Source organism: Sus scrofa, chromosome 3 (assembly GCF_000003025.6).
Source record: "Sus scrofa isolate TJ Tabasco breed Duroc chromosome 3, Sscrofa11.1, whole genome shotgun sequence".
Taxonomy (NCBI): Eukaryota; Metazoa; Chordata; class Mammalia; order Artiodactyla; family Suidae; genus Sus; species Sus scrofa.
The window spans coordinates 33,940,292-33,959,236 of NC_010445.4; the positions used below are offsets into that span (position 1 = coordinate 33,940,292).

The 18,945-nt window shown below is 48.3% G+C and overlaps 1 protein-coding gene across 1 annotated transcript in view; it reads right to left on the bottom strand.

Moving 5' to 3' along the window:
* The window catches only part of ABAT (4-aminobutyrate aminotransferase), a gene marked incomplete at its 5' end in the record, with an annotated part of 47,737 nt that overhangs the window by 27,224 nt on the left and 1,568 nt on the right, over positions 1 to 18,945 (bottom strand). Inside the window, 4 exon segments of the mRNA NM_214263.1 lie at positions 2,517 to 2,566; positions 7,657 to 7,774; positions 9,563 to 9,592; positions 12,581 to 12,678. Coding sequence (NP_999428.1) covers positions 2,517 to 2,566; positions 7,657 to 7,774; positions 9,563 to 9,592; positions 12,581 to 12,678 — 296 coding nt within the window.

Below are 18,945 nucleotides of genomic sequence, written 5' to 3' on the forward strand. Positions count from 1 at the left end.
TCACCGAAAGATACGCTGGAAGGTTCACAGCAATGGCCTTCGTCGGACGCAACCCAGCTGCCCATCGGCGGCAGGTAGGGCGTTAACTGCTGTGTGTCCACACCCTGGGATGCTTAAGGCCATGAGGAGGGATGGTCTGGGGCTACACACACTAACAACCAATCTCCGGGTGGGTCTGGAGTGAAATGAGCCAGCTGTGATCAAGAGGATACACTGTGATTCTACTGATGTCCTGCGGAAGTCAGGGAGTGGTCACCTCATTTGGTCTCGGGGGGAAGAGGAGCCGGGTGGGGGCACACTGTGGGGATCAGTGGAGGTCAGGGAGGGTGAGAAGCATCTTACGCTGGTAGTGCAGAAATCACAGCCGTCTCTCCAGCACAGGTTGTCGGGGTATACACCGCATCATAGACACACATACTATGGATCGCAGGTTGTTGAGGCACAATTACGGCTCCCTCACCCCATCCCGGGCCTGTGAATATGTAACACGTCGAAGGAGACTTTGCCCATGTAGTTAAGCTTCCTATTCAGTTGAGAAAGGAGACTGTTCTGGATGTTCCGAGCGGGCCTAGTGCAGCCCCGTGAACTCTTTGCTAAGGGTTCAGGCAGAGGAGGAAGACAGGGAGAGGGACCGGACCAGCCACGGCTCCTTGACGATGGAGGGACCACGTGAAACGAACTCTGACCTGAACGAGCCCCAAAGCAGCTCCTCTCCTAGAGCCTCCAGCTAAGAGCTGACCCGAGCCTTGTGAGCCCCAAGGCAGAGCACTTGCCTGACTCCTGACCCACAACAATGTGACGCCATATGTGGTTTGAAACCCCTACGCTGGAGGCAGTTTGTGACGGCAGCAACAGGAAACTCACACAGGGTGGTGTTAAAATTATCAGAGGGGCAAGAACAATTAGGAAAGCCATGTCTCAAAAGGCTCCTTGGAGTTCCTGTTGTTCCTGTTGGGGCTCAGCAGAAACGAATTTGACTAGGATCCATGAGGGTGCAGGTTCGATCCCTGGCCTTGCTCAGTGGGTTAAGGATTCGGCGTTGCCGTGAGCTGTGCTGTAGGTGGCAGGCACAGCTCAGATCCTGTGTGGCTGTGGCTGTGGCTGTGGTGTAGGCCAGTGGCTGCAGCTCCAAATCGACCCCTAGCCTGGGAACTTCCATATGCCACGGGCGTGGCCATAAAAAGACTAAAAAAGGAGTTCCCGTCGTGGCGCAGTGGTTGACGAATCCAACTAGGAACCATGAGGTTTGGGGTTCGGTCCCTGCCCTTGCTCAGTGGGTTAACGATCCGGCGTTGCCGTGAGCTGTGGTGTAGGTTGCAGACGCGGCTCGGATCCCGCATTGCTGTGGCTCTGGCGTAGGCCGGCGGCTACAGCTCCGATTAGACCCCTAGCCTGGGAATCTCCATATGCTGCAGGAGCGGCCTAAGAAATAGCAAAATGACAAAAAAAAAAAAAAAGCTCCTTAAGGAGTGATAAAGGGGAAACGTTGAGAATCACAGGGTCATATGCAGTGGACTCAGTATGTATGCGTGGCTCTGCATGTGCGTTACAGCCAGTGTCGTCACTCCAGCCCCTCCTCGGGCCCTTCCTGGGTCTCTGCTCTGGCTGCCCTGTCCTCTTCTGTTACTCAGTCCTGCTGCCCCTCTCGCTCCCACTCTCCTCTCTCCGCCGGGTCCACCCCTCCCTGGCCTGTCCCCTTTAACCCCTCTGCCTTCAGATCTCAGCTCAAACATTGCTCTTCCCTGACCCTCAGCCCCTGCATCCCTGAGAAGTCCAGTCCCTGTGGGCTCTTTCCAGCACTGCCTCTGGCTGTGTGACGGTGGACAAATACATAGCCTCTCTGTGCCTCTGTTCCCTCATCTGTAAAACAGGGATGACAACAGCAGCTGCCTCGTAGACTTGGCAATATCCGATCTGTGATGTGCTGGGTACAGTGTTTATACATGCTATGCTTCTAAATTTCATTCACTTTTTTTTTTTTTTTTTTTTGTCTTTTTGCTATTTTCTTGGGCTGCTCCCGTGGCATATGGAGGTTCCCGGGCTAGGGGTCTCATCGGAGCTGTAGCTGCCAGCCTACGCCAGAGCCACAGCAATGCAGGATCCGAGCCGTGTCTGAGACCCACACCCTAGCTCACGGCAACGCAGGCTCCTTAACTCACTGAGCAAGGCCAGGGATTGAACCCGCAACCTCATGGTTCCTAGTCGGATTCGTTAACCACTGTGCCATGATGGGAACTCATCATTCACTATTATTATTGTTACCATTGTTTTATGCCCATGCAGCGCTGCCTGCCTCGCTCTGCAGCACTTAATATGGTTGCAATTCCCTACCTATGTGTATGGTTAATTGACTGCCTCCATGGGAGCAGGGCGTTGTGTTTTCGTTTGTCCAGGCAATCCAGATGCCCAGTGCATAGTATGTGCTCAGTAAATATTTAGAGGATGGATGGATGGATGGATGGATGGACTATTTCCTCTGAATCCCCACAAACCCTCTGCACAATCCGAGGACTCACCACATTCTGAGGCTGTTGGACGAGTTTCACGAGAGCAGGATGGCTGTAACCTGGGGAGAGGAAGACACGGTTAGAGACCAGCCTCGTATCTGGGGCGAGGCCGGGGGGGGGGGTCCCCCTGCTCCTCGCCCCAAAGATCGTGCCCTCCCTTCCCTTCCACCCTTGTGACTCTCTTCACACACAAAGACCCACGCCTGGGGACTGCCCCAGATGCCCTGACTCTGAATCTCTCAGGGCAGGGCCCCGAAATCATCCATAAATTCTCCGGGTGATTCCGATGCTCAGGTTTGAGACCCAACGGATCAGACAGATGGTGAATGGAGGCTAAAGCAAACCCCAGGCCAGGGCCAGAGGGATTCACAGGCTGGTGTGACACATGGCAAACGTGGCCTTTGCCTTCCCATCCGGTGCCCACCATTTGAGTCAAATCTCAACAAGCGTTGGGTCAGGGAGTGAAGGATGGGAACTCTGACCAGCCCGGTCAAGGCTGCCTGCAAATGTGGGCTTGTTCCAAGTTCCGCCTTGTTTACTGTCCAGCCCGGGCCTGTCGTCTTGAGACAAGGCTTTGGAGGCCCTTTGATTCCACAATTGCTCTTCCACGAATTTACCCAGCATGTTATAAAGACCTGTGTCCACCATCGCCAGGCTTGAAAGCAACCCCAAAGCCCATCAATACCAGATCGGTTGTTGCCAGGATCAGCAATGATGAACACAAAGTCCCTTGCACGCAGCAGATGCTTGATAAACGGGAGCGTTTATCATTAATGGGGAGGAGTGAGACAGACCTGCACGGCCCAGGAGCCAGAATCCTGGGAGCAGAGCCTTTACTGCCATTTGCTGAGCATCTGCTGTGTGCAGGGGGCTCTCTCTTCCTTGTTGCCAATCCTGGCAACAGCTCCTGCAGGAAGGCCACGTTTGTTGGAATCAGGAGACCAGACGTAAGACCCTCAAAGGCAGGGGCCAAGTGTTCATCCAAACAGGTGTAAGTTGCATGAGTGACCAAGTGAAGATTCAGGGAGTTCCTACTGTGGCTCAGTGGTAATGAGCCCGACTAGTATCCACAAGGACACAGGTTCAATCCCCGGCCTCACTCAGTGGGTTAAGGATCTGGCATTGATGGGTTGCAGATGCGGTTCGGATCCTGCCTTGCTGTGGCTGAGGTGTAGGCTGGCAGCTGTAGCTCCGACTTAACCCCTAGCCTGGGAACCTCCATATGCCACGGTTGTAGCCCTAAAAAGAAAAAGAAAAGAAAAGAAAAGAAAAAAAAAGAAAGAAAGAAAGAAAGAAAGAAAGAAAGAAAGAAAGAAAGAAAGAAAGAAAGAAAGAGTGAAGATCCAGGGACATGGGCTAGAACCAAAGATGAGAAAAAGACTAATCAGTGACTCTTGGAGCAAGAAGTAGCCTTTGGAGAAAAACTCTCAGTCTTCAAGTATAAAGCCTTTTTAAAATTATACATACCTTGTACCTATTTTCTTTAAGTAAATTCACTTTTTCTCCCCCCCTTGTCCCTGCCCTGAGGCATACGGAGTTCCTGAGCCAGGATCAGATCCGAGCCGCAGTTGTGACCTAACCCACTGTGCTGGGCCGGGGATCTGCATCACAGCACTCCCAAGATGCCACCGATTCTGTTGTACCACATTGGGAACTCCTCAAATCACTCTTTTTTTTTTTTTTTTTTTGTCCTTTTAGGGCCACACCGGCAGCATATGGAGCTTCCCAGGCTAGGGGTTGAGTCAGAGCTACAGCTGCCAGCCTATACCACAGCCACAGCAACGCCAGATCCGAGCTGCGTCTGCAACCTACACCACAGCTCACGGCCATGCCACATCCTCAACCCACTGAGCGAGGCCAGGGATCAAACCCGCGTCCTCATGGATCCTAGTCAGATTCATTTCTGCTGAGCCATGACAGGAACGCCCCAATTCGCTTTTTAATTTATAGAGATTTACCCGGAATGGACACTTGGCTATGGCTAGAGTGAGAAGCCTGCCCAAGTCTCTGAACCTGGGGCCTGATCTCCATAAGAAGGGATAAGCAAGTGTAGACACATGTTCAAGACCCAGTGTCACTCAGGGGAGACTCTCCTTGATGGAATCAAAGAGTGAACAGACTTGAAAAGCCTTGTGGTTGCACTGTGCCTGCTGCAGGGAGCCTGGGCTGGGGCAGTGATGTGGGGGTGGGATGGGGGAAAGTGGTTCGTGTTCTTCCTCTGCCCCCCTCCACCCCACCCCAGCCCCCACCCCACTCCCAGATGTGCTGGGACCAAGGCTGGGAAGCACCTCTTACTCAGGGAAGGAACACTCTTGGGGTTCTTCCAAATGACCTTTGCCAAAGGTCTTTCAGCTCAGACTCTTTATCATACCGCCTGGGTGTTTATGACTTTTCTGCCTCAGTAGATAAGGCAGTTTCAGCGAAATCTTCTTAAGCCACAGCTGCAGCTTTTCTTACTGGCTTCAGAAGGAGAGATGCAAGCAGAGCTGGCTTCTCTGATCTGGGAACACTCCGCCTGGGCCTTTGAAGCCTGGGCCCCCCATGCTGCCAGGTACAGGCAGCTGTCTGGAGGCTGCTGATCTAGAAGTAAGCTTAGGGGGCAGAGTCACTCGTTCAAATCCCTGGGCTCCCTGGACAGCTGGGCAAACCCTGCAACTTCGTGAAACCCAGCTCTCCCTCGGTAAACCGGAAGGGATATTAAAAGATCTGATGTTACAGGACTGTTGTGGGGATCAAGTGAAATAACATCTAAGGCACTTAGCAACATATATGCTAGACGTGTAGTAAATTCTCCATAATTCCTTGTTTAAAAAAATCACGCTGGGGAGTTCCTGTTGTGGCTCAGTGGTTAACGAATCCGACTAGGAACGATGAGGTTGCGGGTTTGATCCCTGGCCTTACTCAGTGGGTTAAGGATCCGGTGTTGCTGTGAGCTGTAGTGTAGGCTGCAGATGCAGCTCGGATCTGGCGTTGCTGTGGCTCTGGCGTAGGCCGGTGGCTACAGCTCCAATTAGACCCCTAACCTGGGAACCTCCATATGCTGTGGGAACAGCCCAAGAAATAGCAAAAAAAAAAAAAAAAAAAAAAAAAAAAAAAAAAAAAAGGACAAAAACAAAAACAAAACAAACAAACAAAAAAACCACCCTGGGAGTTCTTACTGTGGCTCAGCAGGTAGGTTAAGAACCTGACATAGTGTCTGTGAGGATACAGGTTCAATCCCTGGCCTCGATCAGTGGGTTAAGGATCCAGCATTGCTATAAGCTGCAGGATAGGTTTGAGACTTGGCTTGGATCCCAAGTTGCTGTGGCTGTGGTGTAGGCTGGTGGCTGCAGCTCTGATTTGACCCCTAGGCTGGGAACCTCCATATGCTGCAGGTGTGGCCCTAAAAAAAAAAAAAATCACCTCAAAGACTACAGATAAGGGAGAAAAGCTGGCCAGAGAGAGAACTTCTTAGAATGTCTGCTTTTTATTTTTTATTTTTTTATTTTATTTTTTTGTCTTTTCTAGGACCACACCTGCGGCATACGGAGGTTCCCAGGCTAGGGGTCCAATCAAAGCTACAGCCGCTGGCCACAGCCACAGCCACAGCAACGTGGGATCTGAGCCACATCTGTGACCCATACCACAGCTCACGGCAACATCGGATCCTTAACCCACTGAGCAAGGCCAGGGATCGAACCTGCAACCTCATGGTTCCTAGTCGGAGTTGTTAACCACTGAGCCACGATGGGAACTCCAGAACATCTGCTTTTTTAACAGCCGCTTTTGACCTCTTCTCCCCTCCCTACTACTCCCCCGATATATGTACTGGCAGCAGGGGATGTGACCTGAGGGGGCTTTGAGCTGCTGGGGGGACAGTGTGGGAGTTAGCCTGGAAGGGACTGTCTATAGGATGCTGCCAGGATTTGAGTCCCGGATAACTTATCCCTTTCACTCCAACATGAAATAGAGACAGGGGTTTGTAAATCTTGGATCCTAAATGCCTTCAGAGGCCAAAGCATCTCTGAATGATGAACTGCCCCCCCAAAATGAGTCATCTGCCTACCTTCAGGCCTCATCTTAATGGGAAATAAACAGGTTTGAGGCACTGGGCAGAGGGACAGCAGAGGAGGCGAGGAGACCTACTGGGGGAGTCTCGAGGGAAAGGCCCCAGGCAGCTGACTGTAGTGGTGCGGGGGTGGGGAGCTATTGGTGGGAAGCAGAGGCTGCTCTGGCATCGCCCACGAAGGAAGGGACAGGCTTCATCAGACGCTCAGCCTACAGACCAGTGGATGCAGTGGGGACTCCCCCGACCAAGGAAACATGGACCATCCAAGCTACAAACAGCAGCCACCTGCACATGCAAATCAGTCCTGTCTGACGTCTGCCGAGCCCTCCTAGAGCTGCAAGTCTCGCTCTGGACGGCCAGGAGGTGAGCCTGGGGAGGCGGATGCGGTTGGTGCCCCTCCATCCAGGTCACCTTTCCAGAGTAAGCTGCCCCCTCTCCCAGCTGCTCTGGGTTTGTGGGGGGGGGGCACTGACGGTGGGGGGCACGTGGTGAAGCTGCCTCCTTCATGTGGGGAAGCCTCATTGCCCAAGAGACGGCACATGTAAATTCCCTCTGGCAGTCGATGGGCAATGGCTGACCGGCTCAGGTACCCAAAGGCCAGCCCCTCTGTCTCATCTGGCACCGACTCTGGGGTGCAATGCATACTGCAGAGCCCCCTGTGGAAGCAAGCTGTGGCCAGTCTCAGGTTGAGACCTGGACCTTCTTAACCCCCCGCCCCCTGCTGCTTCCCTCCTGCTCCTTCTCCCAAGAGCTCTCCTCCCATCACCTCCTTGCACTGCATCCCCACCTGGGGATCTTCTCCTGGGACTCCTAAGGCTGCTAACGCTGACGCTGGGTTCACACCTTACCCACGCTTCCTCTCCAAGCTCTGCTTATCTACCTACGCAGCAGGGACATCTACCCAGACCTGGGGGAGGAGGAAGTGGGAGAAGACAGGCGAAGTCCTTAATCACGCACCCTCTGTGAGGTACCTGTTCCTCTTCCCTGCCCTTGAGGGAAGCGCCGGGTCACACGCAAGGACCTGCCTCTCGGAAGGAGCGGCGAAAGTCAAGACCCACAGAGAGAGCGCTCACCCTCCAGGACTGATTCTCCAGCTCTTACCTATGGGGATGGAGGAGATCTGGGAGTAAAGATCCAACATCCGGTTGCCGTCCACGTCCACCAGGTAATTGCCTCGGCTCTCTTCGTAATTGCAGAAAAAGTGCACAGCCTCTGCGTTCTTGGGGAAGGAAGAGACCGCGTCAGGCTTGCTGTGGTTCCCTAGCTCCTCAGTCTTTGAGGATTACCCTTGAATTGCTGAAATAAACCATGTCCTGCCCATTTATGGAGACGTGGAAGGTACACCTGGGTGCTGGCAATGCTCTATTTTTTTTGCCCGGGGGTGGGAACATGATTTGCTGTATAATAGTTTATTGGGCTATAAATTTGTATTTTACCATTTTTTTCTGTATGTGTTTTAGATATCACAACCACAAAGATTGAGAGAGAAATCTGAAGGCAATTCTGAAAAGTTAAGATGTATGTGGTAAGTGTTAGGGCCCGAGGAAATAAAAAATATAGAGTGATTGCGAAAGAAATAAAAATGTTACACTAGAAGATAGCCACGTTAAGTTTTAAAAAAGTCGTAAGAAAGGAATAGAGGGACAAGAAAGATATAAGATAGAACACAAATGGAAAATGTAAATACAACTACCTTAATCATAACACTAACTGCACATGGATTAAACAACTCAATCAAAAATCAGAAGCTGGGCATTCCAGTGGTTAATGAACCTGACTACTATCCATGAGGACTCAGGTTCGATCCCTGGCCTTGCTCAGTGGATTAAGGATCTGGTGTTGCCGTGAGCTGTGGTATAGGTTGCAGATGCGGCTTGGATCCTGTGTTGCTGTGGCTGTGGCGTGGGCCGGCAGCTACAGCTCCAATCAGACCCCTAGCCTGGGACCCATATGCTGTGGGTGTGGCCCTAAAAAGACAAAAACAGAAAAAAATCAGAAACCATCAGACTAGACAAAAATGTTCAAGTGTATGATGTCTTCTTGAGACCTACTTTTTTTTTTTTGGCTGCACCAGTGGTATACAGAAATTCCCAGGCCAGGGATTGAACCAGTGCCACATCAGTGTCCTGAGCCACAGTGGTAACAATGCTGGATCCTTAACCCATTAGACCACCAGGGAACTCCCTTCTTCTTCCTCCTTTTTTTTTTTTTTTTTGGAGACCTACTTTAGATTCAAGAGTACAAACTGGGTTGAAAGTAAAAAGATGGAAAAAGATATATGATTCTCCCAGTAATCATAAGAAAGCTGGAACAGTTTATACTAATATCAGACAAAATTGACTGTTAAGCAAACAAAATGTTCCTAGAGGTAAAGAGAGGTATTTTATGAGGACAGATGGAGCTGTCCACTATGACGACTATAAACATATAAGCACCTGATAACACAGCCCCAAAATACACAAAGCAAAACCTGACAGAATTGAGGGGAAAAATACAATTCTGCAATAATAGTTGGAAACTTCAGTACCTTGATTTCGACAGTGGATAGAACAACTAGGCAATTAACAAGGACACCTGTTAATTAATACTAAATCAACAGATCTGACAAACGTGTGTGGAACACCCCTCTCACAACAACAGTAAGGTACAAATCCCTCTCAAGTGCATAGGGGACATTTTCCAGGATGGACCATACATCAGAACAGAAAAAAGGCTCAATACATTTAAAAGGATTGCAATCACTCAAAATCAGTTTTCCAACCACAACAGGATGAGATTAGAAATCAGTAACAGAAAAAAGTGTGGGAAGTTGAAGGAAATGTGAAAATGACGTAACGCATAAGTAACCAGTAAGTCAAAGAGGATGTGCAAGTTAGAAAAAAAAGGTTTAGAATAAAAGTCAGCTGCATTAAAAAAAAAAAAAAAAAAGTACAGATTAAGTATCTGTATCCTTCATCTACACTGTAAGAAGCAGTCATGGAAAGATGGCTCTTTCACCCCTACTCACCTGAATTATATTCAGCTGTTTCATTAACTCCTGCAGAGGAGAAGAGAAAATTATCACAGCAAGGATACATTTTTCACATCTTCCCAAGTATTGGGGCTTTTCCCCATTCATTCCAATAACCATAATTAGTCAACAACATTATATATATATTTTTAATTTTAACGCTGTACCCTTAAAATGGTAGTTTTTGTGGAAACTTTGTGGAAGTTGCTGGGCCTGGGATTGAATCTGAGCCACAGCTTTGACCTGCATTACAGCTATAGCTGTAGCAATGCTGGATTCTTAACCCCCTGCACCAGGCTAGGGTTTGATCTCACACCTCTGCAGTGACCTGAGCCATTGCAGTCAGATTCCTAGCCCACTACACCACAGTGGGACTTCCACAAATGTTTTTAAATTGCTTAATATAAATAATTGGCATGAAATGATTCCTGTCAGTTAAGTTACTAGTACAACAGACTGGAGATTTAGACACTTCAAAGATAATAATAAACTAAATTTTTTTTTTTTCCCGTACCCACAGCATGTGGAAGTTCCTGGGCCAGGGATTGAATTTAGGCCACAGCAGTGACCCAAGCTGCTCCAGTGACAATGCTGGATCCTTTACCCACTGCACCACAGAACTCCTAAACTTTTTTTTTTTTTTTTTTAATTTAAGCTGAAGGCATTTATCTAATGTCCAGAAAGGCATGGATTCTCTTTCAGTCAGGGGGAAAAAAAAAGGCGGCTTTAACAACACTCCATTGGGAAAATAAAATTAACTGAAAATAGAAATTTGCACACCAAGAACCATTTATAATTATAATCTGAACATTCCATAAACTACTTATGCAATTCTACATACAAACTAGGAATTAGGAGTTCCTCTTATGGCTCAGCGGGTTAAGAACCTGACTAGTATCCATGAGGATGTGGGTTTGATCCCTGGCCTCACTCAGTGGGTTAAGGATCCAGTGTCGCCGTGAGCTGTGGTGTAGGTGGCGGATGCAGCTTGGATCCTGAGTTGCTGAGACTTTGGCATAGGTGGGCAGCTGCAGCTCTGGTTTGACCCCAGCCCTGGAACCCTTCCATATGCCGAAAGTGCAGCATTAAAAAAAAAAAAAAAAAGAAAGAAAGAAAAAAGAAACTGGGAATTACTAACTAGCGGCTTTACTGTTACCAGGATTTCGCCCAAAAAACATATCAACAAAAACTTTAGCAATTAGTGTCATAAAATTATGTATTTCCACAAAAACACAATTGTATTAATGACATGAGTATAAAAAATTATTCCAAGTATTTTACTATTATTAAATTAAAATCTACCCCTCCTCAATAGAACTATGCATGAAAAAGTCTTTTTGCAAAACACTGTGCAAAATAATTACAATCACTTACATCAGTACAACAATTTCTGGATTTAAAATAGTTACATGGAGTTCCCATTGTGGCTCAGTGGTTAATGAATCCGACTAGGAACAATGAGATTGCAGGTTTGATCCCTGGCCTCGATCAGTGGGTTAAAGATCCGGTGTTGCCGTGAGCTGTGGTGTGGGTCGCAGACGAGGCTTGGATCCTGTGTTGCTGTGGCTGTGGTGTAGGCTGGTGGCTATAGCTCTGATTAGACCCCTAGCCTGGGAACCTCCATATGCCACAGGTGTGGCCCTAGAAAAGACAAAAAGACAAAAAAAAAGTTACAATGACAAAAGAGATATCTTTGACTGTTAAAAAAATGACACTCGATAAAACCTGCAAAATGTGCAAAGAGAAAAATCAATTTGTATTAAAAAGGTTTACAGTGTTATTTTTTAGATGTAAAGGTCAGAAACAGGGAGTTATTTTTTAGATGCAAAGACTAGAAGCAGGGAGTTCCCATTGTGGCTCAGCAGAAATAAATCTGACTAGCATCCATGAGAACACAGCTTTGATCCCTGGCCTCACTCAGAGCGTTAAGGATCTGGTGTTGCCATGAGCTGTGTATAGGTTGCAGACGTGGCTTGGATGGATCCTCCGTTGCTGTGGCTGTGGTGTGGGCTGGCAGCTGCAGGTCCAATTCGACCCCTAGCCTGGGAAACGCCATATGCTGCGGGTGTGGCCCTAAAAAGAAAAAAAATTAAAAAAAAAAAAAAGACATAGTCTTGCACATCAGAGCAGAGTCAAGGTTAACCAGCCCTCCAAAGTGAGTTGTATGCAGGCTTTGCAGCTTCTCTGAGAAGCCCTGCCCACCATCAGACTCATCTTGCGTCTCTTCCGTCCCACAGGCTAATGTCTACCCTAGGATACAGAGCTGCCCACTATCTCTCATACTCCATGTACTTCCCCCCCGGGGGCCTCTCCATACACCATTCCCCTCGCCTAGAACAGAATGCACATCTCTGGCCAATTCCTCCTTGTGGCCCTGCAAGTTCCAGCTCGGCGGGGGGTGGGGGGTGGTATCTGCTACACACGCCCTGTGCCAGGTCACACTGTCATGTTCTTTCACTGTTGGTGGGATGTTCTACCCCAGCTCCTGACTGGGGCTTCAGAACTAGCCATGTGACTTGCTTCTGCCAACAGAATGAGGTGCATGATGGAACCTAGACATCGAGAGCAAGCGCTCCTCTTCCATCACCCTGGGAACAGACCCAGCCTGGCTTGCTGGAGCATGGGACACATGAAGCAGAGCCAAGTCACCAGGGACCCAAGACAAGCCTGGCCTAGATCAACGGGTGGCCAGCCATCCCGCAGGCATATAGATGAGCCCAACAGAACTGCCCACCTAACCTCCAGCTAACCCTGGATGCATGAGCAGCTTGTACGCTGCTGCTGCTGGGGTTCTAGGAGTGCTATGCAGCATTACTGTAGCAATAGATAGCAGATACATCTCCTCGGAGAAGACAATGCTTTATAGCTGAATGGCCCGGTTTAGGCTTCTAGATCTCTCGTGGTGACCCCTTGGAAAGCAGCTAAGAAAACAGGGCCCTCAGCTTGGCTGCATTCTTGCCTCAGGGACCCCTTGGCTCTTTTCTGAAACACGCCACCCAGGTATGCTCAACTCACCCGAGATCTGGGCCCTGGGACTTCCGTCTTCATCAAAGGCCCGTCATAATCAAATTCAACGTCCACTTTGGCTGCGGCCTGACTGATGTGTCTCCATCCTGCGGTAAACACAGATGATGAGAACTCCTGGGCACAGCAGATTTGAGAATCCTGCCCTTACAACAGCCAGTGTCCCCAACACAGGCAGTGCCAGGACCTCAGCCCCACCCCACCCAGAACTCTGAGTCTGGCCAGACCCGGGCAGCACAAGAACTCTGAAGATGAAAGGAAATGGGAAAGCCTGGGGTCAGTGACGCTGCAGGCAAGCAGGCCTGCTCCCGGCCCGCTGCTGTGAGGATAAGCTGATGCCGGCTTCCTGGTCCTTCCGACTGAGCGAGCTCAGGTTTTAGAACGCATCCCAAGAAAATAACGGAAGGGTGCTTGAGGAGGTAGGTTAAAAACTGTGATCCTATTGTTTCTAACAACAGCAATGAGGAAACAACCTCGATGTCCAATGGAGGGTAATTACATAGAATATGCCTTTTCCTACCATTGTTTGGACAATGGAATATTACGTGCATCCATAATAAAAATTATCCGAATTTTGTAAAAATGTAACCTACATCCGTATGTATACATAGACCTGAGTTTCTCAACTTGGGACTCTTGTCATTGTGGGCTGGATGACTCTTTGCTGTGGGGACTGTTCTGTGCCCTGAAGGATATTTAGCTGCGTCCCTGGCCTCCAGCCACTAGATGCCAGAAAACTTTTCCCTGGAGTCGTGCCCCCAGTTGTGTCAATCAAAAATCATCCCGGAGGAGTTCCTGTTGCGGCTCAGTGGATTGAGAACCTGACATAGTGTTGGTGGGGATGCATGTTCACTTCTAGGCTTTACTCAGTGGGTTAAGGATCCAGCGTTGTTGCAAGCTGTGGCATAGGTCGCAGAGGCAGCTTGGAGCCAGTGTCGGCCACAGCTGCAGCTCTGACTGGACCCTAGCCCAGGAATTTCACAGAGTGTGGCCACTAAAAAAAAAAAAAAAAAAAAAAAAAAAAAATTACCCTGGAGAGGAGTTCCTTCCGTGGTGCAGTGGTTAAGAATCTGACTGCAGTGGCTCAGGTCACTGTGGAGGCATGGGTTTGAAGCCTGGTGTTGCCACAGCTGCAGTGTAGGTCACAGCTGCAGCTTGGGAACTTCCGTATGCTGTGGGTGCAGCCACACACACAAAAATCATCCAGGAGAGAATAATCAAATGTCTAAATTCAGGTGGTCCCAACTTACAGGTTTTGTTGTTGTTAAAATATATCTGGGGCACAAATCATTCCTTGCAACTGATTTCACGTTTTGCTTAGTAATACACTTGTTGAGGCTTAAATAAACTTGAGGTCCCAGGCTAACCCCAAGGGGCTTTCTAGCTCATCATGTTGCTGAAATGAAGGGAAGTTTCAACCCAAGTATCACTGATGCCTGAACAAGAGACTGCTGTGCTGAATCTAAGGTAAGCGTGTAGTGATTTAGAATCTTATCTAACCCCTAGAAATCCCTTTAATGTCTCTGTTCATCTTTTCTTTTCTTTTTGTCTTTTTGTTTTTTCAGGGCTGCATCCATATGGAGGTTCCCAGGCTAGAGGTCCAATCGGAGCTACAGCTGCTGGCCTACACCACAGCTCATGGCAACACCAGATCCTTAACCCACTGACTGAGGCCGGGGATCAAACCCACAACCTCATTTGGATTTGTTTCTGCTGCGCCAAGACGGGAACTGCTCCCTGTTCATCTTTTATCTTTCTGGCACATATTTGTGGTTGGGAACTGTCAGTTCCTTGTGCAAAGGATGCCACAGATGCATCAAACTTGGGAATCCCTAGATGCTTCATATACATCATATACATGATCTTATTTTATCTTTACACAACCCTGAGGAATAGATGTTATGTTTGTATTACATAGGAGTAGAAACTAAACATGTCAGCCTCTTTCTCTCTCACACACACACAACTTGCCAAACTATACAGAGCCATGATATTAGAAAACATATTTAAATTTACCCTTAATTTTTCATAATTGCTCTGGATATCAAAGAAGGTTTCTGAATTAATTACAATCAAGAGTAGCCCTTCGAACATAAAATCCAGTAAAAATGCAACACTACCTTTATTTTGAGGCATGAAGATACCAGCTTTTATCATCCTCCGTTTGATCTTACAATGAAAAGGGAATTCATACGTAGTTTATTTTCCATTAGCAGACAGTTCAAGGTCATAGAACATACTGGTGATTTTTTTTTAAACACTAAATTGTTTCTCTCTTGCTTGGCCAGAACTCAGGGTTACTGGTCAAGACTGTTTGCAACTAGATCTGCATTCAACAGGGAAGCATGTTTGGATCAAAATAGCTCTTAACCAGTGCTGGTCTTGCTTTGTTTCCAGCAAAAGGGGGAAAGTGAAGAATTTGAAATTAGCAAGCTCTCCCCTACTGAGGACACACATGTCCTTGCTTCCTTTCTCCAGAAAAGGTCATTTTTTTTTTCCAAAAAATATCTTGGTGTGCATCGCAGCAATCAGACTTCTTGGGGGGTGGAAAGTGAGAGCACCAGGTGGGGCAGTTAGCAGGGGGAGCTGCAGCTAAAAGGGTCCTGAGAGAGATGCTGGGAGGGTGCTGGGTCACGTGGAGCTGTGGTCGTGAGGTCGCCAAGACCAGGAGTGAACAGGACTGGGGGTGGGGGAGGGGAGGGAACTGGGAGAAGCGGTGCGGGGCAGAGGGGGATGGGGCATGAGACGGGGTGCCAGGGCCAGGTGCAAGGCGGATGGGTCTGTGTCAAGAACTGCACCGGTTCCTACCACGTGCAAGTCTTTGTGGGTATGGATGGAAGAAGGCCAAAACCCCTGGGCAGAAATCCTGAAAATCAGCGTCTAGTAAGTCTTTTGGCAACTGTGCAATCTGAAAAAAGATAGGGAAGCTAACACGTATTCAGTTCCTACTTTGTGCCAGGCAGGCCCTACCTAGGCCAACTCTCACCTGTTGTTTTAATGAATCCACAACCTTCTTGTGAGATGATATTACTGTCCCCATTTTACAGATGAGGATCAGAGAGGTTATGCAACTTTCCCAAGGTCACACAGCTAATGAGTTGCAAAGCCAGAACTTTGAATCCAGAATACTTTTGCTTTTCCTACTAAATCTCCATTTTGACTTTTTGTAGAGGAAAATAATAAATATCAACACAACAAATTTTCTCTTAATGACGCTAAATAATACGATAACCCACAAGAGAAAAAGAACAAGGTTTGAATGGTTAAGGAAGACTTTTCTGGGGTCCCTTGTAGCAAGTTGCATGAGCAAAAGCCCACTTATTGAGCACGGATGGTGAACGTACTGGGCATTATTCTGAGCAATTTACATAGATTACCTCATGTAATCCTTCCAACTCCCTAGAAGGTAAATGTTATTATCATTCTCATGTTATCGAAGACACTAAGGCTCAGGAAGGTCAATTAAGTTGCCCAAAGTCACACAGCTGGTAAGTAGCTAAGCTGGAAAGTTGTTTGCCAGACCTCTCCTTTGCTAAATATTGTGAATGTAGGAGTTCCCGTTGTGGCACAGTGGTTAACGAATCCGACTAGGAACCATGAGGTTGTGGGTTCGATCCCTGGCCTTGCTCAGTGGGTTGAGGATCTGGCGTTGACGTGAGCTGTGGTGTGGGTCTCAGACACGGCTCGGATCCTGCATTGCTGTGGCTCTGGCATAGGCTGGTGGCTACAGCTCCAATTCGACCCCTAGCCTGGGAACTTCCATATGCCTCGGGATCGGCACTAGAAAAGGCAAAAAGACGAAAATATATACATGTATAGTGAAGGTACCTTCCACCTCATCCAGTGTGGGTCCTTGTTTTCTGTTTTCGTTTTTTTTTTTTTTGGTTTGCTTTTTAGGGCCATACCCTAAATCATATATATATACACACACACACACACTCTTTTTCTCACATAATCCTCCATCATGTTTCATCACAAGTGACTGGATATGGCTCCCTGTGCTTATACAGTAGGATCTCATTGCTTATCTACTCCAAATGCAAGAGTTTGCATCTATTATAGAGTTGTGTCAGTTTCTACTGTACAGCAAAGTGACCCAGTCATATATATGTATATATATATTCTTTTTCTCACATTATCCTCCATCATGTTCCAGCACAAGTGACTGGATATAGTTCCCTGTGCGATACATCAGGATCTCAATGCTTATCCAGAGTCGGTTTTTAACTCCAGTTGTAAAAGCAGCCATCCAGGGTTTTAACATCCTCTTGATCTTCTGAGAGTAATAAATGAATGACATTTTCCCAAATGACGAGGGCTCTGTATGTGAGCCTGGCCAAAGTCGAGGTCAAGTTCAACTGGAGGTGTTTGCTCTGCTTTTGTGTAAAAACAAAATACCTAATCCTCCGCTCAACTGTCCAGCCCACTTATTCTTATCAAGGAAGATATCAATAGGCAGCAATGAAAAAACAAACACGTCTAATTTCACAACCCAGAGAGAACCACTCTGCCGTCTGATCTCCTGGTCTGTCCTCTGTTTGTTGATGTAAGTTGGGAACATGGTCTCAGGTCATGAACTATCAGCATGTTCACCAGCTTCGCAGCGATCTGATGGGTGGAGGCACCACACGGAAGCACCTGAACCCAGTTGGGGGGGGGGGTGGCAGGCTGTGCTCCCCGCCCCTACCCCGTGGGCACCCCCTTCTTCCCCCCACTCTGAGGTAGCAGCTGCCATGTTGGGATCTGCTCCATGGAGAGATCTGGACAGGTCACTCGGCACGGAATCCAGCCACAGCCACAGCCACATGAGGGAGCGTGGGAGCAGATCCCTGGCTCCCCCGTGAGGCTGCATGTGAGACCGCAGCCCTGGGGAACCAGCTCAGCGCACCCAGGAGAAACCTGGAGCCGGAAGGTCCTGCTGAGCCACCCTGGATTCCTAACTACAAAAACTATAAGATAATAAACATGCATTATCTTCGCCTGCTGAATGTGCAGTATTTGCTATATGGCAATAGGTCATTAATACAGTGGTTAAGGGTGTGTGTGGGTCATGGGGTATCTGGGTTTGGCTTAAAGCCTGGCTCAGTGGCTTGCAGGCTCCAAGGCTCTGGGAAAGTTACATAACCTCTCTGAGTCTCACTTTCCTCATCTAATGGAATCGGGCTGAGGACTAAATGGGTCAAAACTAAGCCATCTCTTTTTTTTTGGTCTTTTTAGGGCTGCACCCATGGCACATGGAAGTTCCCAGGCTAGGGGTAGAATCGGAGCTGTAGCTGCCGGGCTATGCTACAGCTCCAGCAACGCCAGATCCAAGATGCATCTGTGAACCACACCACAGCTCAGGCAATGCTGGATCCTTAACCCACTGAGCGAGACCAGGGATCGAACCTGCGTCCTCCTGGATGCTAGTCAGATTCATTAACTGCTGAGCCACAACGGGAACTCCTAAGCCATCATTCTAAAACCATTCCCCTATTGCTACTTGCAGTGTATGAAAGAGTTCTTGTATTTGTGTATCTTTGCCAGCACTGAGGTTTAGTGTTTTAAAAGCACATCGATCAACCCGTCATGCTAGATATGCCCAATTGATAGGCCAAGAGAATTTAAAAAACTTCACTGTATGGTTCTGGAAATCTGGCACAAGTGTGCCAACAAAGACTTAACTCTGGCCAGGAAAATAGGGAGCTGAGTATCTCTGATTTAGCCATTTCAGTTCTTTTTTCTTTTTTTCTTTTTTTTTTCCTTGTGCCTCCATATCCATGCTCACAAAATGGAAGGTGAGGTCCTTCCCCACTTCCCCCCACCCCTCTTTTTAGGGCTGCACCTGCGGCATGTGGAGGTTCCCAGGCTAGGGGTGAAATCAGAGCTACAGCTGATAGCCAGCAGCACAGCCACAGCAACGCAGGATATGAGCCGTGCCTGCAATCTACACCACAGCTCACAGCAACGCCGGATCCTTAGCCCACTGAGAGAGGCTGGGGTCAAACCCGCGTCCTCATGGATACTAGTTGGGTTCTTAACCTGCAGAGCCACAATGGGAGCTTCCTTCCCAGTTATTGTAAATATAAATGGAGTGTGTTCACACAGATGATATTTTGAAACAAGAAACTTGTGAAGCAGGGAGGGTGCTATTAGTCTCCCCACTTTCCTGAAGAGCAAACTGAGGCTTGAAGACGTTCTAACCAATCGGTTAGGCGCACCTGGCTGATACGTGGTAACTGAAGCCAGCAGCCCCATCTTAAGAGTCTTAATCCACTGGTCTTTCCTTGTCATCTCCCTGGGAAGGCTTGGAGGTCCCTGAGAATGGCCTTCAGAGGCCGAGCCACGAGCGTCACGGGCTAGAGCCCCACAGGAGT